Source organism: Lissotriton helveticus, chromosome 2_2 (genome assembly GCF_964261635.1).
Source record: "Lissotriton helveticus chromosome 2_2, aLisHel1.1, whole genome shotgun sequence".
Classification (NCBI taxonomy): domain Eukaryota; kingdom Metazoa; phylum Chordata; class Amphibia; order Caudata; family Salamandridae; genus Lissotriton; species Lissotriton helveticus.
The window spans coordinates 25,654,740-25,681,763 of NC_136060.1; the positions used below are offsets into that span (position 1 = coordinate 25,654,740).

At 46.6% G+C, this 27,024-nt stretch overlaps 1 protein-coding gene across 2 annotated transcripts in view; it reads left to right on the forward strand.

The window, feature by feature from the left end:
• TRAPPC11 (trafficking protein particle complex subunit 11) overlaps window positions 1–27,024 on the forward strand; it is a 607,699-nt gene that overhangs the window by 178,654 nt on the left and 402,021 nt on the right. For both annotated transcript variants that reach the window (XM_078678000.1, XM_078678001.1), the window contains exons 19-20: window positions 1,473–1,628; window positions 12,519–12,706. In XM_078678000.1, coding sequence (XP_078534126.1) covers window positions 1,473–1,628; window positions 12,519–12,706 — 344 coding nt within the window. The remainder of the gene's footprint in view (window positions 1–1,472; window positions 1,629–12,518; window positions 12,707–27,024) is intronic.

Genomic DNA, 27,024 nt, shown 5'->3' on the forward strand with positions numbered 1-27,024 from the left:
GCTGGAACAATGCATTGTGGGAAGGTATGCCTCCCAGATTTTAAAGGGACAGGCCTGCTTTTTCGCTGCCCTTAATGGAAGCCGATAAAACTACATTATTACTTTCATGCCCACAGAGGGGTTTGTCATGACAAATAATGTAACTTAATAAAGTTAGACATTTCACAGCAGCATTTTGAGCATCCGTGAAAGAATGGCATCTCTAATAGAGTTCAATCGGACACAATGGTTGTGCATTGTAGGACTCTTCATTGAAGTAAAACTGCTGCTTGCTTGGACCTAGCCCAACATTCCACATAGGCATGCTTCCATGGGATTACCCTTCCCTCTGCTAGTCTTTTGAAATCATTTTTACAATTAGCATAAACAATTTTTGATTTTGGAGTAACCAGGGTTAAATTCAGCATTTTCTGTTTTGGTGTTATATATGCGGCGAGACACCCTTCCAGTAATCTAATCATTTCTCCTTTATCTTATGTTTCACCTAACGCTAACTCTAAGCTTTCCTTTGTGGTATTGCGAATCTTCAGCATTAAATTTGCCATTACCCCATAATGCTTAGCAGAACCCTTACTGGAGTTTTTACTCACAGGTTCTTTTATTTATTTTTTATTAGCTGGATATTTTTATATCTCGATTTTTTTTATCCCAAAGAAATTGCTTCACTATTATATATTTTCTAGTATGTTGAAGAGTTATGCCTATTTTCCTAACCCTAGCGTTTATTAAGGGTGCAAAAATGCACAGATTCCTAAATTATAATAGCTTTAAAAGTCCCTCATTTGTACATAATTTCCTTTTCTTGGAACCTCTTCCTAAACACAGCTTGTAGCTATTGCATGTAAATGCATACCTTTTGTCAAGGCCATTCGTGAATGTGGATACCCAAACATTACTAAACGTGACTTTCAGCTAATTTTTATTTCATGCCCATGGACACTTTTTTGCTCCGTCCATTGGTACAGCCTCTTGTATATGACCATTTGGAAGTAACCCAACGTTTTACACAAGCTTATAATAGACTTCTGTTTGTGAACACCATGTAGTGCATGCTTGCATATCTACTTAGTCCTTTGCTTCTTCTGTTCATGATGCTTTCATCCTCACTGCTCTGACCTGCTTAGAATATCATCTGCTTGTGAGAGGAAGAGGTGAGGCAAGCAAGGAGCTCACTGGATGCACATTTTAAGGGGTGTTTGTGAGTATCTTGAAAGGCAATGTTTGTCCTTAAATCATGTAGCTTGAAGACATTTTCTAATGTGTGTAAAGTGTCACATGTTCTGTAATTCAGTTTTTTTGTTTTGTTCTTTACTTACTTTAAGTTACTGCAACTTGAGGGTATCACTATTTCATTAAATCATTTGGAATTTGCTGTGTATTTTGCATGTGTATGTATGTTGGTCTGTATAAAACCCAATGGTAAAGTAATTACTCATTGACATGTAGCAATTAATTTAATGTTCTTGTTTCAGGAGTACAATGAGTACTGTGTGGTGGAACATGCGTGTCCGTCAAGTGAGAATATGGAACTGTCTCCACAAGGAACAATGTGTCTAGTCCCTGGGAAAACAAGAAAATTCACTTTCAAATTTGCTGCAAAGACTGAAGATGTTGGGAAAAAAATAGAGGTTTGCTATTGAATTTCAGGATAGTTTTTTGTGTAGATGATAATTTATTCACTTTAAATAAAAGTAACAAATTATACAGGAATCATAGCATTGCATAAGTGCCATTTTTCTCCTTAACGTTGTTACTCAGGTACCCAATGAATCTGTAAATTAAGATGACAAAATAGTGATCAAAGTACGTAAGTAGAGTTTGCACACACCAGACAAAAGAGAAAATATGTGTATAATTATCTAGCTCCTCTTCATGCTCTGGGAGTAACTCACAGATACAATTAAATGCATGCCAAGTTCTAGTATAAAAAGCTCCCCAATTGAAATGAGCTGTTCACATTTTCAAAGTAGAGTTAATTGAACAACCTCCATCACCAGATGCTAGGCCACTTTTTGTCACATTAATATTTTTGCAACCGTAAAAGCCAGAACCAGGATTTTGGAAATCACATGTGTCAAAACTATGAATGCCCCTTTTAGAATGGTCAGACTAGTTACTAAATTGGCGCTGTCAAAACACCTCAGGCCAAAATTAATTAACTTTTATCCACAACCACATAATAGGATGCTATTTTTAATTTGTAATATGTGGTAACGTAAATAGAATAAGAAAACTATTACAGGATAAAATGAATATATGCATATTTTTAGGTACAATTGTAGTATTTGCTTTTGAGTCTACTTTTGAAAAACTTTCAGTATAGATATCCAGTGTAGATATTGCACCATTTCTCTTGCTCAGATTAAGTCTTTTCCTACTAGTTATTGCTTTTAAATGAGTATGATGTATTGAGCGATATAACCGGCTGTACAGTCAGGCCCTCCCATCTTGCATGCCTCAGAATTGACCATTTGGTGTATTGATGTCTGTCAAGTACTGTACCAAGAAGAATAGAGACTCCATATTTCTGCATTGAGTTATCCCATCTATGGTCAGACTTGGCTCTTCCAAGCTTCCCTAAAGGCAGAATGAAGTGTTTTTCATATTTGCTTTACCTTTCAGACCCTAAAGAGAAAGAATGCACCATTTACCATTTGATTGCAGTGTCAAGAAGGGCCACCATGTGTCCTTGTCTCGTCCTTTCTCCAGGGGGAAAGTGGTTTTCTAGTGATACCGGCTATGCTGCTCTTGTGATTGGACCCTTGTATTGTAGTCTTGCTATTCAAGTGATGATTACAATTTATGAGTTTATTGATGGAAGTGGAAAGCTGAAAAGTCTGTCGCCTCCTTTCCATCCCCAATGCACTTCCACAAAAAAAAATTTTTTTGCTACAGTTGTGAATAAAGTATTTACTGAAAAGACAGCACTTTACATACAACACATATCATTTTAGTATTGAATTTGTTTTAGCAGTATTTTGCACATGATTGTATCAAACATGTTAAATCTGTACAATCAAGCTCTCTCGACAGGGAAGGTCGCCTTCTCATCTGGCTCGACAGGCTTAAGGACAGAGACACTCTGGAATCTTCCGAGGGTAGTGTCTCTAAGGTCTCAGAAGTCTCTCAAAAGAGGCCAAGGGTAACTTCCCCTGGCCCCTCAGACACTCCTCCTAGGAAGACAGCCAAGAAGTCTTCAGAGGCAAGATCTACGACATCTTCTGTGTCTGTTAAGGATAATCAGACTTTTAAGAAGCCTGCTCAGTCATCTAGCAGACCTGCCCAGAGGACTACCTCAGTAACTACCACTGTGTCAACGACGTCAGCGTTGTCTCCTTCACCGTCGACGATGACATCTCCATCATCGTCATCGACAGGTAGACCTATTTCCTCTGTTTTACTGCTGAAATCGTTGTCGACGACAAAGACCCTGTCGACGTCGAAGACTACGCCGTCGACGAAAACTACGCCGTCGACGACGGCATCCTCTCTAACGAGCCTATTGTCGTCGACGACGACGTTGACGAAGAACCCACCGTCGACAGCCCCGACGACGAAGGCATCGACGAGGGCATCGACGGCGAAGACGTCGACGGCGAAAACGTCGACGAGAACGACGTCGACGACGGGCTCGCCGTCGACGAGTGCACCGACGACGTCGCGGTTGTCGTCGACGACCAAGTTGCCGTCTACGGAGGATCCGTCGACGAAGACCTTACCGTCGCCGAAGGACTCGTCGTCGTCGACGAAGTTAAAGACGCCGTCGACGGAGGACTCGTCGTCGTCGTCAACGAAGTTAAAGACGCCGTCGACGGAGGACTCGTCGTCGACGAAGGCGCTTTCAGAAACATGGAAGAAATCCAAGCTCGTGGAGGTGTCATCCCTCACGCTACCACCGGCTTCCACCTCCAGTCCTGCGTTGGCCAAGACTACCAAACCGCATATTACGCCGGAAACCACGTCTCCAAGCAAAGTGGAGATGCAGCCGCCTCAAGAAATCTTCCAGAGTGAAGACTCAGAAGAGGATGACCACCTGGGCCCCGCTACTTCCATCTCGGACCTACATGTCAAATGCCAAAGCACTGACGAGGAGATAGAGGAAATCTCTTACCAGGAGCACTCCGTCCACACTAATGTCAGCACGGAGGTTACCCCCATGATATGCCTGCCAGCTGCTCTGGTGAACGACCTGAAATTCCTTGTACAGGATTACAAACAACGCTTCCCGGACGCTGACAGTAGAGATCAGTCGCCTATCGTTCATAAACCAGCGGCAGCCCCAAAACAGTCTCGACCTCTCCCTCAAACCCACCAGGAGAGGATCCAACCTCAGGAGGTAGTGTCATCAGACGAGGATGAGGAGGAGGAAGAATTGGAGGAAGGAGAGGTCCAGGAGGCCCACTCTACCCATGATGAGGAGGATGAGTATGTGGCGTCTTCACCAGCTTCGCCCCAACCGCGCCAAGCGGACTCGTCGGCGGCTTCCATAAAATCGTTGAAAGAGCGGCAAAAAGATTCCATATGGCTATCGAATCCACAGAAACTGAATGCTTCCTGCACGATTTTAAGGAGCAGACTCAAAAGACGACTAAATCTATTCCAATAATAGAATTTCTGTGGGAACAAGGCAAGAAACTGATGCTGACGCCCGCTTCTGTGTCTGCGGTTGTTCCACGCCTGGACAAGAAATACAAAGCCCCACTGACTGCAGCGGCTTGCCTAAATGGACACCCTAAACCTGATTCAGTGGTCACACAGGCGGCCCAGAAGCACTCCCGCAACCCTTCCTCCCCGCTGTCCGCTCCTCCGGACAAAGAAGGCAGGAAGCTGGACACAATCGGAAAACGGTTCACGACAACTTCGGCCATGACCGTCAAGGTGGCCAACTCCATTGCCCTGTTGGGGCATTATAATCGCCAACTCTGGGAAGACATAGCCCCATATTTGTCAGACCTGCCTGACACAGTCCAAGGTGAAGTCAAGGCTCTCCTAGTGGAGGGTCAAACTTCAGCAGCCGAAATAATAGACTGTGCTATTGATGCTGCCATGACTGGCTTTCGTCAACTTGCTGGAGCTGCGGTCCTACGCCGTCAAGGATGGCTTAAGGCGACGTCGTTCCGCCAGGAGGTGCAATCCAAGGTCTTAGACATGCCCTTCGATGGCCAGCACCTTTTTGGGGACAAGATCGATGAGGCATTGCAAACCATAAAGAAGGACACGGATACGGCCAGGGCTCTGGGGACCTTACAGTCCCGGACCCAGTCCTTTCGAGGCAACAGATCCAGAGGGCAGTCCTCGTATCGAGGTTCCTATCAGAATAGGTCCTCGTACTCCTATACTAACAAAGGTCAATACCAACACAAGCAACCTCAAGGCCGTCAATCGTCCTACGGACGATCAAACTTCAGAGGTGTAGGAGAGTAGGGTCTGCAATCCTATGATCACCCAGATTTTTGCTTTTTGCTGCACTGGTTTACGACTTTCCCTGGCTGTGGGCCTGCTAATCAGACCCACAGCCTAGCTGTTCTCTCTATCCAAATTGTACTCAGGTACTGAATTGGCACTGGGCCCTCTCTAAGTCCCTGTACCCAGGGCTGAGGTGCACCCAGAAGTCTCCCAGGGGCTGAAGCATGTATTGTGCCACCCCTGGGCTGACTAACTAAACTGACACAACTGGCTGCACAACAGCTGGGGCAAGGTGGTGTAATCACCCTTTGCTTTAGATATAGTATACCTATATCTAACCCTAAAATGGACACACAGATCTCCTATCAGTCACTCCTATGGCAGGCCTTAACAATCCTGAAGGCAGAGTGCTTGGAATCGTGTGAGATGGTGCTCTGGCATGAGCTGAGCCTGTCTGCGGCTTTCGGGATCCATCCCTTAGCCGTTTCCATGATATCGCATACCATATACTCTTAAGTGCATTATAATCCTCGCGGTTATATGCCAACTCTGGTATCGCTTTATCAAAACATGTCGAGTAAGGTGTCATACGAATTGGAATACTAACCCCTCGCCAATTCTGGCGACGGGGTTAGCATTCCACCCTTCTAGAGGGACACGACATGTATGTAACCTGTAACCCCGGTTAAAGTCAGACAGAGCCTTAGCATCCACAAAATGGATGCTGCCACCGAGACACAAGTCTGCCCTCCTGCTGCTGGGAGTCCTCCCAGAGCAGGAGGCAAGGACAAAGGGTTTCCTGCCAGGGGCGGTGCCAGCACCGTCCCAGACAGGGTTTTATGTATTCCAGGTAGGCAGGGCTACAGAGGAAGGTGACTGCAAGTGGCACCCCGGTGCTCACTGTGCATAGGCCGGCTGAAACCAGTTCCAGGGGCACTCCAGCCCCTGGCCTGGGGAAAGCCCGCCAAAGGAGAGGGGTGTAACCACCCCCCTCCTGGTCCCACCCATAGGGCAGGACTTAGTCGCGTGCCAGCCCCCTTTTCCCAGATAAAGGTAGGAACTGGCCCCCTTCCAAATTAGATCATCTTTGGAATAAAGACACGACTTTCTACGAAAGGACATCAAGATTTCTTCTTCAAGATTCTCCCTTGTGACTAAGGAGTAGTCACCCTGCATCAGCAGGCACCACCTTAAGAACACTGCGGTCTGCTGCAAGTCCTTCCTCCGGAATCCGACTGTCCAGCTCGACAAGACCCGGCTTCCCTGGCACCTCCGACCTCTACTCACCTCTACAGCCAAGCTGAGAACCGTGAGTGCGACGAGACCTCAAGGGACCGACTATTGCCAAGACTGCACGACTTCTTCACAGCAAGCCCGCCGGGTAATCTACTGGCGAGTGCTTTGGGGTCCGAGAAGCCCCGACCCTGAGCAGCTCCAGCCCCGAAGATCAGCCCCCCAGCATCTCCACGATCGGCGTGGGGCCCTTCTGCTTTTTGCTGCTCACCGCGTTGTTTGGCTACTAGCCCGCTGGCTTGTGGCCTTCTGAACGACGCCCGACGACATCACTGCTGCTGGTCTGGTTGCTCCAGACTGGTTCTTGCTCCCTTCCAGAAGAGGAGCACCCCGGACCCTCCTGGTCCACTCAAGACGCCATTTTGAGTCCACCGCGTGGGCTTGAATTAGCCAAGGCTTTGTTGCCCAATCCTGGGTCCTTTGACGCCGACAGCTTCATCCATCGTGGGACAGCTCGCCCCTCCATCCTGGTCGCCGACAACGCCTCCTGGTCCGTGAGATCTGCAGAGCACAGCGTCGCCCACTCACCTAGTCGAGGTGACTACCCTCCGGTGCCCTCCTGGTGCCCCTGACTACTGGCTAGTAGTCACGAACTTGGTCCCCTCTGCTTTCAGGTGTCATCCATCTTCAAGACCCAGGCTTGGATCACTTCGAACTCTCTTCACTGGTCGCCTGCCAGCATCTTTCTTCCAGGCTCCTGGTTCGTCTACGAGGATTCCCGACGTCTTTTGAGACATATGCAGCTGCAGCCCCTGGGCTAGGTAACTTCGGCATTTCGGTGCCCCAGCATAGCCTCACTATCCAAGGGTCAGGATCCACTGTCGTTTTCTTCCTACCAGGTCGGGTTCGCCCGTGAACACTAACTTTTACCTTTACTAGCTATCATAGACTTTGTCCCGCATCCCGCGTGAGAGTGCACACTCTGCACCCGAGTCCCCTGGGCCTCCTAGAAGTAATCTAACGATTCTATAGTCAGGCCAAAGCCTATTAGTACTGTACTTACCTGCTAGTAGTTTCGCATTCCACTTTTTGAGTATATGGTTTCCCGTGCCCCTCGGGCATTTGTATATACTGTGCTAACTTAAGTATTTTTATAAGAGTTTTGTATTGTGCTTAGCTCCCTGACTCATAAAGAGTTCAGGGTAGACTTGTTAGAAATAAATATACATTTATTTTCATAACAACTTGTGTGGTGTCCTTTCACTGGGTGTTCAAGGGGTAATGTGATGGTAAAACAGCTGGCTTAACACGCCCTCTAGAGTCTTAGCCTTAGACTGCTCGTATCCATGCTACTAGGATAGCTGGTCTATAAGGTTGACTTACAACCAATCATCAATAAGGGTTGTTTGGACTGATACAAAGTGCTCACTAGAATAGTGAACATTATATATCAGGCCAACTTCTCACGAGAGGCAAGAATGCGAAGAGGGGCACTGGCGGCCGCCAGTGACGGGCTACTCCAGCCAGTCCAGACACCCTATCCCTCCTTACAACTTGGAGGAAAATTGACCCATTTCCTCAACAATTGGCAACTCATAACCACGGACCGGTGGGTTCTCCAAATTATACGTTTTGGCCATTCCCTCGAATTCACCACCATCCCTCCCAGAACTCCTCCACGCAGACGGGCGCACAAAAACTTACGCCTGCTTCTCCAGGAAATTTCTGTAATGCTGAAGAAAGGAGCTATCGAGCGCGTTCCAGCACCCCTGAAGGGGAAGGGCTTTTACTCCCACTTCTTTCTTGTACGCCAGAAAGAGGACAAGTGGAGGCCCATTCTGGACCTCCGAGCGCTCAACGTCTTCCTACGGAGCCAATCGTTCAGGATGGTGACGATTCAAGAAATACTAGGCATTCTAGAAAAAGGAGATTTCATGACATCCTTGGATCTCCAGGATGCCTACTACCACATCCCCATCCTCAAGTGTCACAGAAAATTCCTGAGGTTCGAGGTTGCAGGGCAACATTATCAATTCAAGGTACTACCGTTCGGCCTCAAATCCGCGCCGCAGATTTTCACGAAGTGCCTTGCACCGGTGGCAGCTTTCCTGCGTCAAATGGGTCACCAGGTCTTCCCCTACCTAGACGACTGGCTGGTGAAAGCACCCTCGGCAAAAGACGCAGCCGAATCCTCCAGCGCCTGCACAAATCTTTTTCAGAGGCTGGGATTAACTCTCAATCTCAAGAAATCTTGTGTCATCCCTACGACAAAAATTACCTTCCTCGGAGCAACCTTGGACACAGAGTGCGCAAGAGCCTTCCCCTCGAAGGAAAGGACAGACAAGATATTGTCCCTGGCCACGGCTGTGGCGCACAGGACACAACTGAAGGTCCGGACCTATACATCCCTCCTGGGCATGATGTCCTCCTGTATACTCCTCGTCCCTCACTGCAGACTCAGGATGCGCCCATTGCAGGAGGCGCTCGTGAGCCAATGGACTCAAAGTACTGGCTCTTTCGAGGACACTGTATGGATAACACACAAAATGACCAAGAGTCTAACCTGGTGGAGGCGTCGCAAAAATCTGACCGTAGGACTGTCATTTCTCCTTCCGCCAACACCTCTGGTGATCACCACGGACGCTTCCCTGGAGGGATGGGGCGCTGTCCTTCAGGACCTTCGGATCAGCGGCAAATGGGACACTCATATAAACCTTTTGGAGCTGAGAGCCGTGTATTTGGCACTACAGGCCTTTCTACCACGCATCCAGCACTCCCCAGTGCTCGTCAAAACGGACAACACCACGACGATGCACTATCTCAACAGACAGGGAGGAACGCGTTCGCTCTCTCTATCACGCGAATCGCAGAAGATCTGGAACTGGCTAGTGCTGCATGGAATCACACTCAAAGCCGACTATGTGCCAGGCAAGGACAATACCATCGCCGACGCCCTAAGCAGGCAAAGATCCCTCTCCCACGAGTGGGAACTGAGCGACAGCGCGCTGACTCACATCTTCTCTCAATGAGGAGTCCCAGGAATCGACCTGTTTGCCACCAAGGGGAACGCCAAATGCCCAAGCTACGCAAGCTGGCATCCCCAACAGGGATCACTGGGGAATGCCTTTTCCATCGGTTGGTTCAGCGTGTTTGCGTACGCTTTTCCTCCGTTTCCCATGATCCCGAGGCTCCTCAGGAAGATGAAGGCGGAGCCCTGTACCCTAATCCTGATTGCCCCGTCCTGGCCGAGACAACACTGGTTCTCGGATCTACTTCGGCTCTCTATCAAGACACCGATTCGTCTGCGACAACACCCGAACCTCCTGACGATGTCCAAGGGGCAGGTGCAACACCCGAACCTGCAATCGCTCAGGTTATCAGCCTGGCTCCTGAGCACAGAGAGTTCGGTGGCCTGAATATCCCGCAGGACTGCAGAGATATACTGGCAAAAGCGAGAGCAGACAGTACCAACAAAAACCTACTCTCTCAAATGGAAAAGATTCTGCATTTGGTGTTCGGACCAGGGCCTGCAACCACTGTACGTCACACCTGAACAGCTATTGCCATACCTACTGCACTTGGCACAATCAGGACTGGCACATGCATCCATAAAAGTCCACCTGGCAGCTATATCGAGGTTCACCAGAACTTTCACGGGACCTTCCCTGTGGTCCAGTAGACTGGTCAAACAATTCCTGAAGGGGCTTTATAGATCCTTTCCGAGGCCTCGGAAAGTCCCCCCGACGTGGCATCTGAACCTCGTTCTCAACCAACTCATGAGGCATCCCTTTGAACCCATTCATCGGGCATCCATCAAATACATCTCATGGAAAACTGCGCTCTTGCTCGCTTTAACATCGGCCAGGAGAGTAATCGAACTTCAAGCTCTGTCCATTCAGGATCCATACATGCAATTCAAACAGGACAGAGTGATGTTAAGACCGAACCCTAAGTTCATACCGAAAGTGCCTTCGGACTTTCATCTCAATGAACCAATAGTCCTTAGGTCTTTCTTTGCGAACCCTTCCACCGCAGCCGAAAGAGCACTCCATTCTTTAGATCTCAAGAGATGTCTAAAGTTCTATCTGGATAAAACCAAAGCCTTCAGAAAATCTTCACAACTATTTGTGGCATACAGCAATCCAAGAATGGGCCTGCCTCTCACGAAGCAAAGCATCTCGGGATGGATTTCCTCAGCGATTGCATTCTGTCATACCAAGGCCGGACTGCCTTTGACTGATCATGTCACTGCACATTCCACCAGGGCGATGTCCACCTCAGCAGCACTTTTCGCTGGAGTGCCGATCCTGGACATATGCAGAGCGGCGACCTGGAAGTCACCGCACACTTTCTCAAGACACTACTGCCTGGATATCGAACTTCAGAAGGATGCAGCAGTGGGCCAGGCGGTGCTACGCCATCTCTTTCAATGAGGTGAGCCTTCCCTCATCCCGCCATCCAGGTATGGACATTCTCTGCTATTGTGATGCTCTGCTTATGCTGTCTTTTTACATGCTATAGGACAATGTGTGCATTGTCTAACATGCCTGCAGGACACCTTTCCATCACGAATGTGCATGTCTAATTGCTAGCTACTCTGATTCAGGCATGTGAATCTATGAAAGACACCCCTAATACTGGATAAGAACTGCGTTACTTACCTGTAACAGCAGTTATCCAGTATTGGTGTCTTTCATAGATTCACATGCAACCCTCCCGCCTCCCCTGGGAAGTCTCACATCCCTCTCTAACAATATTACGCCTAACTAGCTGAGTGCGTACGAAAAACTGAGGGACTGAGGCTCCTCCCAGGAAGGTTCTAGAGGGAGGTCGGAGCTGATTGGCTGACTGTGAGAGTTTGGTCCTTTTTGCATAAGGACAAAGAAAGGCTACTAAGGGGAGACCCATAGGCCCATTTTCTCTATGTATGTCTATAGGACAATGATTCAGGCATGTGAATCTATGAAAGACACCAATACTGGATAACTGCTGTTACAGGTAAGTAACGCAGTTCTTCCTGTTGCCATCAGATTGCCTGACCGTCAGCCAAAGACAAAGGCTAGGGCACGCTATAGATCTTTGTTGTTAATCCTTTCACGTCTGGGTACTTTATATATCTATATCCGGTATGGTATAAACTGCGACAATTATGGAAGCATGAATGGACTATTCTTTATGGACACTGTTTATATTAATTGAGTTATGTGCAATGGTTATATGAGTGCATCTCCAGTATTACTACTCAATGTTCTTATCCTACTTATGCTATTGTGGGATAACATTAAGTAGTGGAACAGTTTCGCAACTGGGTTCTGAAAGATATGCTTCTGGTTCTTTAGAAATGTAGAAGTGAAACAATTTAGGATTGTGGTGACAGTTGCCAGAGCTCCTATTTGTAAATTCATCTTACGATAAATGTGTGATGCATGCTCCTACACTCGGGCATAAATAAAGTTACATGATTGTTGAAACACTGCACAGTTTCTACTATACAAACATCACTGCCCACATCGGCCTCACTGCACTCCCTTTCTATATTTCCATAGAATAGTGGTTACTACTCGATCGCCTCATCTCTTACTCCGCTTTGCTTCAAATTCACACAAGCGTGTGTGCAGTGAGAAAAGAATCATAGCGCACCTCTAGTCTTTACACACAATATCAAAACATTACAGATTAACTCTGCATAGCCGTCCAGTGGAGTAATATAACAATTCTGCAAATGCACTTTAGTAACTTCAATGCAATATAATAAAATTCAACATTATTACAAATTTGTACTCCAACGAAAGGAGATCCATTGTTGTGCAGTCACCTAGCTATATTTTGAAATTAAATCAAGTTGCCGCTAGACCATTTACATTAGATGTTTGTTCCAGATCACCTCGATAGATCTCATTCTGGGCAGTGAGACGGGCAGGTGTGTGATTCTGAACTGGAGAGGTGGTGGCGGAGATGCTGCATCTCCGCAAGAAGCACTGCAAGCAGCTCGTTCCTTCAAACGGCGACCCAAACTCCCTGACAACGAAGTCTTTTGGGACAGTATAACCATTCAAGCAAGTACAATGTGAGTGGATTGTAAAATAAAATTAAAAATTTGATTGTGTATATTGCACAAGAAGTGTGTATTTGTGTGTGATTTTTCACTAGACTTACCATAGAAATGGGTGTTTTCCTCTTTTATTATACTTTTGGAAATGCTGAAACACTTTACATCAAAAATGTATAGTTTGGCTGCATATTAAGTGATTTTAAGAGAATGTAATGGATTTCATACATTATGTGTCCGTGAAAAATAGGAACCTACATGTAACAAGCATGTGCAATGCAATAGGTCTCTCATTCTCACGAGTTTAAGCTATTAGTATTGTAAATGACAATGCGTTTTATTTAGGTTTCAAAATCCAAAACATAAATAAAAGGCATTGTCATTTACAATGCCAATAGCTCGAATTCACGTAAATGCGAGACCTGTTGCATTGAAATGCTTGTTTCCTACACTGTTACTCGAATTCTGAACTGTAATCCCACTAAATAGAGCACACCCATATGCCTATTTACATATTTTACCACTTAGAGTAGTATTTGCGCTCTAATAAATAATACATTATTTTTAATATTGTACTGTATGGCTTTTTAAGTGGTCAACATTATAGGTGTTACTATTTACCTAATGTATTGTACTCACCATTCAATTTCAAAGTTTTGCCTTAGGTCATCTCATATTATAACCCCAAATCGATTGCTCAATGCAATTGTGCTTTGATTATTCGTACTATATAATTATTTTTATTTGGTACGAATCTTGTCTCCAAATATCGCCCATCCTGCTTAGAGATTACCCTACCTCTCGCCAGTTATATACAGCGCTTGAGATATGAGTCTCCCAGCTTAGGCCTATTGTTGTACAAAGGGCCAATCTTTTTGTGTGCAGAAAGTGAGGGATCCCTACACTTTATCTGCGCCTCGTGACAGCTTATTTGAGGGCATTCAATGCACATAAAGGCTGCCAACTCAAGTAATGAACCACTGACCCCTCTCCCCCCCTCTAGTCTTTTGGTCACATCTTCAAACTGTTGGTTACGTGAATTAGTCATACGGCTGCAATAATTGATCCAGGGTATGGAGGCATATAACATGTCCCCATATAGTTACAGCACCGAAAACAAACACCGCGCCCCCTGAAGAAGCGCAAAGGTAATCTTCACATCTCCTGTCTGCGGCCTATCAAATGTGCTTTGCGGCAATGAGTGGGATGGAAATTAAAAAAGTGACTTGGAGCTAAGTTGTTGGTCTCTACCCTTTGGTAGCATCCCTTTGGACCCCAAGGCTCCTTAATAGCGGTAAGCTCTGTAGCAAGCTTCTGGCAAAACTGCACACGGAGGTCGCCCTACATGCTCCAGCAAGCCTCTCCTTAATTAAGTCAAGCAATTATTCTGTGGAACTGTATCAAAAAATCACCTGCGCTCCTTCCCCCAAAACGCACTTGCTTGCCCAGCACAGCCTGTGGTAGCTGATCAAAGATTAAGGAGGGGCTTGTGATGAGCTACGTGCTGGACCTGCGAGAGGGGCTGACGAGATTTAATCTTGCGTTGGATACAGTTGCCTTCAGCGCACGCAGCCCTCACTCCTGGTGGGGGGAAAAAGCAGGGAAGCATAATTATAGAAAGTTAAGAAAACATCCCCAGTAATTAGCCCGTAAACTTCAAGAACAAGAAATGGAAATGAGTCACTGGGCAACAAATGAGTCTGTGCATATTTTGCAGGACGCTGCGTGTCCCCCAGGAGCTCACAGTTTGTATTTCTTGCTTCTCGCGTGGCTCCCACCGCCGCCCCTTCTGGTTCCTCCACGCAGCGTCAGTCCCCATGGGCCTCTGCCATTGCAACTGTATCTCGTCCTATTGTAGGTGTAATTTTAGGTAGAATCAGTTCGTGGGTGTAACAAAACTCAGGGCTCGTAATATTTTCCCTCCGGTCTGGCTCACCTGACTGTTGCTACCCCGCTGTTTTCGCTTCCAATTAAAACAAGCATTTGCAATGCAATAGGACTCACATTTACACGAGACCTATTGCATTGCAAATGGCAGTCATCACGGACAACGGGAGGGAGGGTGGGGGGATGCACGGACAACCGGAGTGAGGAGGAGAAGGCTTGGACATTGTGAGTGCAGGGGAGTGGGGGAGAAGGCACAGACGACGGGAGTGCGGGCGGGGGGGGGTGAGAAGGCACAGACAATAGGAGGGAGTGGGGAGTAGAGAAGGCAGTAGGATAACTTCATTAAAGAAAATAGTGCTCACAGTCTAAATAACACGTATGGTGTAACACTCGAAGTAAAAGGGCCAGTAGCCATAGGAGGATATAAATGACGACATGGCCGTAATAAGGAGGGACTAACAATCCTATAAACAAATCCGAAGGCAGTATTTAGGAAGGGCAAAGACACAGGCCAATGAAATTTATGGGCGGGTGAGTGGGCGGGGCTTCCCTCGCGTACTGAACTACAGCAGATCTTCACCAGAGCAGCGCTTGAGCGCTGACACTAGGCACGACCTAAAAATGGAGAATTGAGCCTTTGTTTTGCCAATGCAGTACATTAACATTAGCCGTGGGGAGTCACCTAGCTGAAGATATTCCACCTTCAGGTTCAGAATATTTTCTATCCTTCAATGTCGGTGTAAGCAAGTTTAGGATTATATGAATGAGCATCACAGCTTGATTAAACTCATGATTTCTACCTCAAGTTATGGTGAAATATTCTACCACAAAGTAGCAAAGGAATAGATTAGTTTCCTATTGCAAGGTAGGCTTTGGATGAGGTGTGACTCATTTTAGCAATCAATAATCACTTGAATGTGGTTGCTAAGAGCCAAGTGTTTTTTTACCAAAGCAGATGAAGATCTGGTAATCTCAATACGGTTGTCATGATTCTATGAAATGTAATCACTCCTGGGAAATCCTTTAACAGAATAAATATCTAATCCCAATGCTTCTTACCAGTTGTATATATTGTAAACTTGTGAATTCGATCAGCCTCTACTTGCTATTACTTTTCCCAGGTAGATCCAGGTTTATCACATGTCCATGTATTTTTGTGATGTGTAATGTATCAAACATGATTTTGAAGTTCGCTAGTTTAAGTTTAAATTGTATCAGGTGTTTGTGTGTATCTTGGAAGGATAACGCCACTTTGGAGCTTGTAAGGGATACACCACGTTAATTTGGACATTATTTCATCACTACATTTAAACCATATTTGTGAACCTGGAATTCACGCTAATGTCTAAATAAAGCAATACTAATTGAGTAGGTGGTCATTCATTCACATGTTTTAAGAGCTGGTTACCTGTTGAAGCCACAAGTGGAATTTAAAGTTAGATATTGTCCATCATCCTGAGCGTAATGCTAGCTGCAATCGTTTTGGTGTACGGTGGACTCCTATATAACCCCATACAGGTTTCTACAAGTCTGAAGACCCTCAACATGTTGAAGATCTGTCTGTTTCAGTCATCAATACCAAGGATCATGTTTTATAAAAATATTGAGGAGGATAATATTCCTTGTCCCTGTGTCGGCTATCTAGAATATGTTAGCTGTGGCGGGCGAGGTGAGGGCATTCACCCGTCAGTAACTCAACATTGAGTTATTTAAAACAAGCAGGTGGAGCAGATAAACCAGGACTTAGGATGATAATAAGTTGTAAGCAAACTTTTCCCTGCCAGAAATTAATCTTTTGTGGGAAAGTAAACTGAAAGGGAACAACATTTATCTCATAGATATTTATTCAGAAGGAATGGCGTTATCCCTGCTTCCGGCCTCCTCCCTGACATATGTTCAGGGATTGCTCAACTTTTGTAGGACCAAGGGCATCGGTTGGTGGTGGTCACACCTCAGTGGGTCAGCAGAATTAGCTTCTTAAGCTTTTGCCAGGTTACCCTTATAATTTATGTATTAAAGAAAAACTTTTTGTTGTGGGCTGCCTTCCATTGCTATTACTGGAGTCTCCCACTGTTGGGTCGTGTAGTGTGGCCTGTTGCTTCAATACCAGCGTGCTGGCAGCCGATAATGTAAACTATGTTGCAGCTCTCCAATTAACTACCTCAATCCCTCACTTTTCATGGCTCTATTTTTATGGCTCTAGAACTTAAGGTACACGCTACTATAACCATGCTTACATCTGTGTAATCATAGAGTGAGCAACTTTAACAAGCCCTCACATTTAAGAGCACGAAAGAATAAGGGCCTCACGTTGAGGCAATAATAATAAACCTGCCAAAAAATCTACAGGTTTCCTGACCTCCCCACAGTTGGTTCTCTTATCTCAGTTAGAAAAAAGTGTAGGGGTTGTGGCCAAGATGGCTGCCGTAGCGGATGCAGCTTAAGAAGCTTCGTAGCCCGCCTGCCAAAGATCTGTTAATTTCCCCTAACCACTCCGCTATTGTGGCAAGAGCGGGGGCAAGGCCCGGGAGCAGCAGTCTGCAGTGGGCCTCACATTATCCCCGGCCGCTGATGTCAGAGAGCTGATCGGACCGCACAATGTACGCTGTTTCCCCCAGCCTCGTGGCTCCCCTGCGGACGGTGGAGGCGGCAGCCGGGTGCCGGTGCGGGACCCGGACCCTGGCTGAGGAGGTGGCCTTGGCCGTGGAGCAGAGGGAGGTAAGAGGCGGGGCCGACGTGCGGCCTAAATTCCGCACTGGTAAAGAGGGGGCCTGGATGCACTGGGCCCAGACGGCAGCCATACCTTCAAACATTGTATCAAGCCCCCACTGGAGTCGTGGTCTGGCGGAGTCACGAACGGCTTCTGTGGGTTAGGCCTGCATCATACTACAGACGCATCATGCCCAGACCTGCTGGGCTGACCACTGGCTCTATCTACCACTGCACGGTAGGACGGGCGCCACCCGGAGCTCCAGAGTTCATTAGTTACTATATAATTGAACACAAGGCGTCCTTTTCCCTCCCCGCCCCAAAGGTTATTATAAATGCGGCTGGGACCCGTTTGAGAGAGGAGTGCCTGGTCACATGTTCTGGGCCTAGAGACACTGCCCCTGCAACATTGCCACTCTTAAGCCAATGAGAGACACAGGTGGGAGCCCACACTGATTACTAGAGGCATCGCCCTGAAATTGCCCACTCAGCTGAAGCTGTGACGCGAGAGGGGGGCCCTTTTACTAGGGGCCATGCACCATAGAGCTGGCGGGGCAGTGGCGAGGCAGCAGAGGTGCAAAGTGTTATCTTGCCTGGTGTCGGTGTGCACTGGTGGGCTTCTCATTGGACCGTTAATGACACCGCTCCACACCTTGACCCCAGGAACAATTTAGAAATGCAATGAGCCCACACATTGGCGTCAAAATCGAAATTTAAATATGCACAAACTCACAGTCGCGCGAAGGCGGACACCGGCGTTGGGTGGTGCGCAGCAGAAGATATTGCAGTGAAATATGCCGCAGTACACTGAAGCACATCTGAAGAGACTACATAAGTTATATTGCCACACTCACGCCGCACTGACCCCGGATGCACTTGCTCTTCAACCAAGGAAGTATAGCCTCGGGGAATGACCGGCCACAAAGAGGGGTACAACAAACAAACAAAGATAGACCAATATGCAGTGCTGGGAGGCGCATCGAAGCCAGATACCCCATGCGAGATGTCCACAGAGAGCGACAATGCACTGATCCCCTTCACCGGAGCACACATTCTAGCAGCTATAGAGACCTCCGGTGCAGCTGTACAGGCCAAGATTGATGCAAATTCGTACTTGATATTGGGCTGTTGCGGGTTGACCTTCGCACTGGGGTGAAAAGATCATAGCGATCGAGCAGAACGTCACTTAACTGCGTGGTATCCACCCTGAAAGCAGCCCTTTCATATTTAACCGCTTAGTCTGCCGTCCTCGAACGACGATGCGGAGAGTCGCTACTGAAGATGCAGCCTCCGTTTTGTTGGTTTTCCGGAAGGAGTAGAAGGGAAAACACCAGAACTCTTGTTCGAGACATTCTCGGGGTCGGATCTCTCAGCACATTCGTGATAGAATGAGCACACCGGGCGTGAGCCCCACTGCCCCTGCAGACGCAGCACCACAAACTCTCATTGCAAAAGTTCTAGGTTACAGAGACCGTGACAATATCTTAAAAGCTGCACGTCGAGATGGAGATACAGTCTTCAAGAACCATGTGATACGCATCTTACCATACTATACACGCTTAGTGCATTTTCCCATACTATACGCGCTTAGTGCAACAACAGAGAGCATTGCTTGGAGGAGTAAATCAGAAACGTAGGGCTATGAATGTCCAATATATGCTCCTTTATCCTACTAAGTTGAAGGTCCTACATGGCAATCATGCCCATTTCTTTACTTCACCAGAGGCTGGATGGGACTGGTGGGAAATGCCCATAGAAGGGAAGACCCTGCATCAGGGGGTGCAGCAGCGAGGACCCCTGGCACTGGCACACTGAGAAAGAATAGTGGCCGTGGCAGACGATCCGGACGAACATCGCACTCGACCAGCGGCTTAGGCAGGGGGTTGCGGTGGGTGCGTGCCGCCCCGGATGTCATCACGGAAGGAGGTGACAAAATGGCAAAAATGTGTTTAAACTAAAAAAATTACACTTGCAACTGTAAGTATCTTATTTTTCCTACACCTTGTACTACCTGACCTTGCTAAGCCACTGCGCTTGACTCATAGAATAGTAGTGCGGCGAGAGGGATTTTTGGACATGGAGCAGTCAGAATCCTGCACTGAGGACAGAGGGTTGCCTAGAGTAGACCTGCAGTTGCAACAAGCTGAGCGTGAGGCTGCAAGGGCCTTGGTGGAGGGAGTTACAGCCTCAAACTCTGATGCCAGCATGGGAGATGTGGTGGAAGACACTCCTGGACAATTCCTGCCCTACCTATAGGCCGAGATTTACTGTGATAGAAGAATATGTGCTGAAAATAGCTGGGCACACCTGAGCAGGGAGAAGGGGGGCTATGATGAGTGTGAATAGGGCTCAAGTGGACACTGTGGACATGGGCTGAGACATGGAGTGACTGAGATGGGACCAATTACAAGGCGGGCAGACACCCTCCCCCATTCTTCTCTTTCCTTTCTTTGCTAAGTTTCCCCTCACATCAGCGATTCAGGGTACGCTTGAGAGTGATTGGAGACCAGGGTCGGGAGGGTGTTCCGTCCGGCCACACGCCATCCCCACCTGGCATTGAGTTTATTTCAGAGGACTGAGTGTGATTTGAACACAGACATATGACGGCAGGCACAGACTGCTGGCTATTTAATGCCTGGGTGATAGCTAACGTGATCTTCACTTACCTTCAGTTATGGATTACTGTTTATGTTATATCAATGTTAGGGCTACGGAACTGGTTTGGATATTCTTCTGGGGATGGAGGAATAGGGAGGGTACAGTTGAAGTTGGACATGCATGGGGATGAATGTATTGTTTCTACAGTATCTACCTGGGGAGTGGATTGGTTCAAATGTTAATTTTACATTTATATTTGGTGGCGATGGTGGCAAAGCAGCGGGCAGATTATAAAATATGTGACAATTTAAATTTATAACATAAAACGTAAGTGGGTTTAACTCATTTATGAAGTGCTACTGGTGGCAATCTGGGTAGCCACACAAGTACATGGCTACAAAGCCGACCTAGCGGGATGATATATAGTGGTGCATGGCGTGTTGGATTGCATGGGGGTTTGTCTGGTCAACTTCAATGCCCGGAATGTGGACAATGGTGAGTTTTACTTGGAACTAGATAAACTGTTAATCCCCCACATAGGGAAGCCATTAATATGGGTTGGGGACTTTAATTGCTTGCTAGATAGTAGCCTAGATAGATTCCCCCTGAAATTAAATACCAAACCCAACTTCTTGGCGACCTTACGGGCCATAATGGCATTCCTGCACTGTTAACATTTGGCGCGAAACGTACCCTGGCATACAAGGGTATACTTGCTATACGCCATCCCTTTGCATAACAAAGGTGGTAGGGCTTTGAAGGTTCCTGCCCTGTAATGCCCATCCTGTTTGGAGGAGGGGGAGTACACTCCGCACAGAGCAGGCTTTGTTCTGAACGAAGGCTCTCACCTCAGGGTGTCAGAAACCTGTCTATGGTGGCTGGCTGGTCAAGACCAGTCCGTCAACACACTAGTAGTCGATAGGTTTTCCGGGGGCAGCTCTAAGGTGCCCTCTGGGTGCATTTATTATTTATTAAGACTAGGTGTTTGGTACCAAACATCTTAGGGTACAGTGAAGCCATCATGTAGCTGGTTAACTTGTAATGATGAGTGTCCAGCCCATGTACTTGTTATGGTTGCCCTGTATACTGGTAATATTTAAGGGTGAACCAGGACATACCTACTCTCGCAGATATGGCCACACATGGGCATAGTGCACCCTGCATTAGCGCTGTAAGGTCTGCCGTAGGGGTGACTTACCTGTACCACATGTAGTGCTGGCAGGCATGGCACACAAGGATGTGTGCCATGTCGACTCTTCGGTTTTCTCTGCACCAAGACACAGCGGCTGCAATGGCAGTGGCAGTGTGCATAAGCTTGGTGAGGGGCCCCTTAGGGTGGCACAATTCATGCTGCAACCCTTAGGGGCCCTCTTTAGTTTTAAGGCCCTAGATTTCAGGGGTACCACTCACATGGATGCAATAACTGCCACAACTAGAAAACATATGCAGGCCAACAATGTCATTAGCATGATTAAAAGACATATACAATGAAAAGCTTGGTCATATTAGCTGACAGATTTGCCTAAACCTACCCCCACTATTGAAGCAAAGTGTTATATTATAGATCTCTGGGAGTAGTGGTGAATTCCCTATCTTGGCATACATAGATGGCTGTTCTACATCTCAGCTGATGCAGCACTTTCGTCTCAATACCTTCGCTCAGCCTGCATGTCTCTGCTCTCTGCTGATTGTCCGGAAACTTTTCTAAAGCAGTATCTCTGCACTTTGGACTTTGGTAGAGGGCATAGAGTGACTCAGTCGCGTCAGTGTCCACCGGATGTGATGTCGACAGAGTCCATGTAAGCCCTCCTCTGATGCTCTGACGTCAGTTTCTTCCTTTCTGCGCTACCACGCGGATCTGTATTGTGGTGCCTCTGCTTATTTTTGGCCTATCTCGACGTTTGTCGACTACACAGTGTGCTTTTTCTGGATATTTTCGGGGTCTTGTCTACCCCGTACCTTTAGTCTATTTCCATGTGTTGTCTGGGTGTGCACCGTGACTCTGAAGGGTGTTGCTCATGTCTTCAACTTCGGTCATCGGTGTTGCAGGAGCGTCGCATGACTGTTAACAACACAGTGGTCGAAGGTCCCTTGACGGTTGCGGTTCTGTTCTGCCTCCAAGGACCAGCTCCCACAGTTCTTCATCTGTGTTGTCGACTGGTAAGTCACGCCGTAGGTGGTTGGAGTCGCTGTATTCCCCAACTTTAATACATATGCTCGGTGTCTCTGCACCGCCTCCTATCCTCTGGTTACAGAGTCGGAGCAAGAATCTTCCTCGCACATTCCAATATTCCCGGGCGCAGAGGAGACTCTGGATCAGATGAGGGAATACTATCTCTCCCCATCATGCTATTTTTAGTTCTCCCCCTTCCTCTGGTTCGTGTCTTGGCCCCATGAAGGCCAGAGAAGCCTTGACTGACTCCAAGCCGGTGGGACCTCCTTCAGTGTCAGTGAGGTCATCTGGCTCCAAGCACAGCTCTTCGGAGTTCCCACCTGTGACATCTGTGTTGGATCCGCCGGCATCAGCGACATTGTAGATCGCCGCTACTATCCCTCTCCTCCCCGACACTGAGGTGCCACCTCTTTGACGTCTGGAGCGATGTCCCCAGAACAGTTCTTTTTGGGCTACCTTCGTCCACCTTGGGAGGAGCCCCCTGCTATTTTTCCCTCAGGGAAACAAGTATTTTGGTGATGTCTTTGTTGATATGAGTGACACTATTCAGCCTCCTCCGGACTTTTAGTGGGTGTCTGACCTTGGTGAGTTAAATGGCCTTGACTCTTCACCATCCTCTGGTTTGTTTTCTCCCGCCTAGTGTCACTACTGAGGCTAGCTCGACTTTTGCTGAGCTTTTCTGGAGAAGTGCTGTGGTTCTGGCACTGCAGCTTTCTTCTGTAGAGGTGGCCATTGATCCCCTACTTGGCGTGCTTCATCAGGGCCAGATGAGGGTTGAGCCTGTGCTCCCCTACAGTGAATCTCTCTTTGATATTCTGACTACTTTGTGGTTCCTTAATACCACTCGGGTTGTAGGCGGTTTTTCTCATGTGGTGTGGGATAAGGTCTTGCGCCTTCTCCCCTCTTTCCTTGATGACACTCTTACTTAGTTACTCCAGGATGGCTGTTAGGCAGCTAAATTGCAAAATTTCTGTGGCATGGATTCCACACATTCTGTTGGCGAGCCATGGCTCTTTCAGTAGCTCTTCACCGGCATGCCTGGCTGTGCTCCTCTGGATTTTCAGAGGCTGTTCAGTCCACCTTGGTAGACACGCCGGTCGATGGTCAACATCTGTTTGGCTTTCAAGCTGACTCCGCTTTATGCCGTTTTCGGGATAGTCAGAGTGGAGCCAAATTTTAGGTCCTGCCTGCTATGCCCATCCTTTTATGTGTGATCCTTCTGCTTTTCACTCGTCAACTCAGAATGATACCCGGTGTGGTACTACTGCCCCTGCAAGTATTTTCTTTTCTTGTATTCTCACCCTGTTGATGACCGGTTATGGTCCCTGGTTGTTTTTCTGGGAATTTTTTTGACCCTGTTAGTTTCCTATGTCAGTGGCTGCACAGTGTTAGTTTGCTTTCTATCCAAGTTCTAGTATTTTCCTGGTATTGTGTGGATGCTCGATTACCTTGTTCCCTGTCCCAAGGGCACTTCCTCTGTATACCTCATAAGTAATCCTCCATGTATTTCTCACACGATGGTAACCCTTCCAGGTGACTCCGCATGCCGCACTTTGGTACAACGGTACATGTCGGTAGATGGTGCATGTGGGGGGGTTCTTTGTGTTTCCCTGCTCCCTGCTGCTGTTGAGTGTTTCTCCACACTAGCCAGGAGGTATTTCCTTTCACTCTATCTGGTGTCCTTCTTTCCTATCAGACTCAAAGGAAGGGGCCTGGTTCTTGGCCTAGGGTACATCATCTTGTCATGACCTAGGTGATATCCTTTCTTTACGCTGTATGTCCTTTCTCTCTTTACGTTCCTTGTGGACATCCCTTATCCGTATCTTGGTATGGGTTGATTAAGATCTGCCTGTCGAGTGCCTCGAGCAAAGCCAGACTCCAGACAGGTTTAATAGGGCTTCAATAGGGCATCCAGACGAATTCTTCTTTAATCCGTATGGAGTCCGGTTTTGAGTGAGGCACTCGATACGCAAATCTTAATCAGGGTGCCCTATTGAAGCATCATCATGTAAGCAAACGGAAAGAAGCCCATGACTTAAGAACCCTGCTCAACATAGGATATTAAAGAAATCTTATGAGGAGAAGTTGTACTTAGTACCTGTAGGACCCCACTGGAATTACAGCAACTCGATAAAATTATCTCATCCCCTATTGGCCAACTGTAACCAATGTTTTATAGTGCGTGGATCATCATTATCTTTCGCCCACTGAATCATGTGTTGACAGTTTCTGTGAGAGATTCTGGCCCACAACACAACAGCAGAATTTTGAGAGAGTTTCCTGCAGTAACTCTCAGTGAATGCGAGGAGTGGCTGGGATGGGCCTGAATGGCATGTGTGAGAGGATGTGTGTTTTTATGTGAATGAATGAGGGAGTGGCATTGTGATATGGGGTGGAAATAGGTACACACCCGAAATGCATCTAAATGTGTCATGTTTTTGGGATAGAAAATGTGTTAAAAAAAATCAGTTTTCTTGTTTGTTTAAATGCATTCTGATATTGAAGAAATGAAATAAAGCTTAAATAATGAAAAACTACACTGTGGATTTGTAATTGACAATGTATAGCAGCATGCACCAACTTGTGTGATAATGGTTAAAAAAAATTAAAACAAATAATAATATGCTGAAGTAACATGCATATGTGGTCTTAAATTGTTTCCTGTCAACCCACAGAGCACTTTGAGCAGCCATTGAAGAGATACAGGGCGTGTGGGATTGTTTGTGTAATTGTTTAGAGTTTTTACTTTCCCCTTATCCCAGACCTTAAATTATTATAGTAGGGGGTACCTTTTTCATTTAATGGTTCACTCCCAGACAGAGCTGCAGTAAAATTAGTTTTTCTGGCAACTCTTTTCCTAGAGTCACATACTTAGCTGATTCAACCACTTCTTTCAATCATTAGAGGGCATCAGATTTCTCACTTGGAAGAACATCGGAGCATGCTTAATAGACTAGTCAGTGGCCATTACTCTTCCAGGGTCAAGAGGTGAGCTTTTTTGCTCTGATTATGTCTCACTGGATATGCCATGTATATGTTCAGCACACTGACAAAGATGTTTAAGAAGCTGATCACCTTCATTCACCACATTAGATTGATTCTAGACTTCATATGGACCTCCTAAATGCCATTGTCGTCGGAATTCTCATGCAGGGATTCCCTTATACTTCAGTTCCTCCTTTGGAAGGCATTTGTTCTTTCATGGCCCGGATACCAAAGCTGTGGACACGCTTGAGTCCTCCTCCTGACTGATAAATCAATGTCAAACCTCCTGACTGAATTTTCACCTTCATATTCCTGTCTTTTAACGAGGCCCAGCTCAAATACATGTTTTCTGCTTGGAAGATCCCTTTCCAGGTCTGGCAATCCATTGGCCACGGCCTTGCTTAAACCATCCTAAATTTCTCTTGTCCCATCACTCCTCTAGTAGTTCATGCATCATCAGCAAAACTGAAGCCCACTGCTTTCCCGCCTGCACTGCCTGACTGTGAATCTGAGCGTTTGGATGCCATACTGCCATGCTGCCTACAGCATCCGTTATGTGTATTTTGAGATATGTCCACACACCTTGAGCACCTCACAGCTATAATCGTTTTATGTTTGGGTGGACTATACATAGATCAGTTTGCGTGCCATGAAGTGCCCCTTGTCAGGTTACTGCACTTTCCACTGTGAAGGTAGCTGAGAGATATGTTCCATTTGTAGTGGAACAAGGGTCTTCTAAATATGTTCCAATCAATTCCATATGTCTTGGGTCCTCCAGACATCTCTAGCAATCCCCTGAGTCCTGACTTGGCAAAGATGTTCGGCATCTGTGTTACCTCTTGGACAGTGAAGATTTGCTCTACCAGAATGGTGGTTAGGTTCTGCATACCAGCTCATGGATGCTCCTACTGAAAGCCTCCACACATGGAGATTAAGTGATGCCTTTCATCTTCCTTAAGAGGTCGCTGATGTTATCTTGGCTGCTAGATAGTCAACCACCAATTCGGCATATGCTGGTCTTTAGTACAAGTTTGTTCCCTGGTGATAATACAGAGGGCTGAGAGCCCTTCAGGGTTCAGGTCTCAGATGCTCTGCGTTTTGTAATTTCTAATGCCCAGCAGTCACGTGATGTTTCCACTGTAAAAGGCTACTTGGCCCTCTTATCTAAATTCATATGCCTTCCTGGTCAGTCTTTTCACTTCAAGTCTCTCTTGATGGACAGATTTTTGAAGGGATTGATGCTCGTTTCCTCCCTTGTCTCTTGTTGTTGAACAATAGTACATGGATTTAGGTATTGCATTCTTTATTGAATTTGTTGATCTTGAAAATTGCGTTCCTGCATGCAGAGTCAGCAAGCTTAAGACCCTGGTAGTACTGACAGGTCATTTTACCCAGACCCCTTCATCCTTCTTTCCTGGACCACTCTCTACTAAGGAAGAGAATTGGATGCACAGTAGGACCTAGGAAAACAATCTCAGTCTGCTTTGATCAATAGGAGAAACAATGGGATGGATGACCAGCTTTTGTGGTCTTAGCTCACGCTAAAAAGGGCAAGACTACATGAAGTAGACGATTTCCTTTTGGGTCACTCTCACATTCAAATATTCTATGCTTTGGCGAAGAAGAAACTGCCTGTAGTGAATAGGGCGAATTCCCTATGGCATGACAGTGGCTGCTTTTGTGGCACATTACTGGGTGTCCTGTGGCTGAAATGTACCAGTTTTTGCTTTATAAGTTTTCCAAACAGTACTGATTGGCTGATCAGTCCAGGAAGAATGACCACTTTGCAAGAGTTCCTTATGTTGAAATGTGCCCTCCCTAGTAACGAATAGAAGACAAACCATGTCTATAAGCATGTTTTTTTAGCTAAATTGATTTCAAGATTATTTTCAAAGTTGAATATATTTGTATTCTTCTTTTGATACACAGTTGTCTAAAGTAGCCATTACTTTAACACTTGCATGAGATGTTTTGTAACATGCTT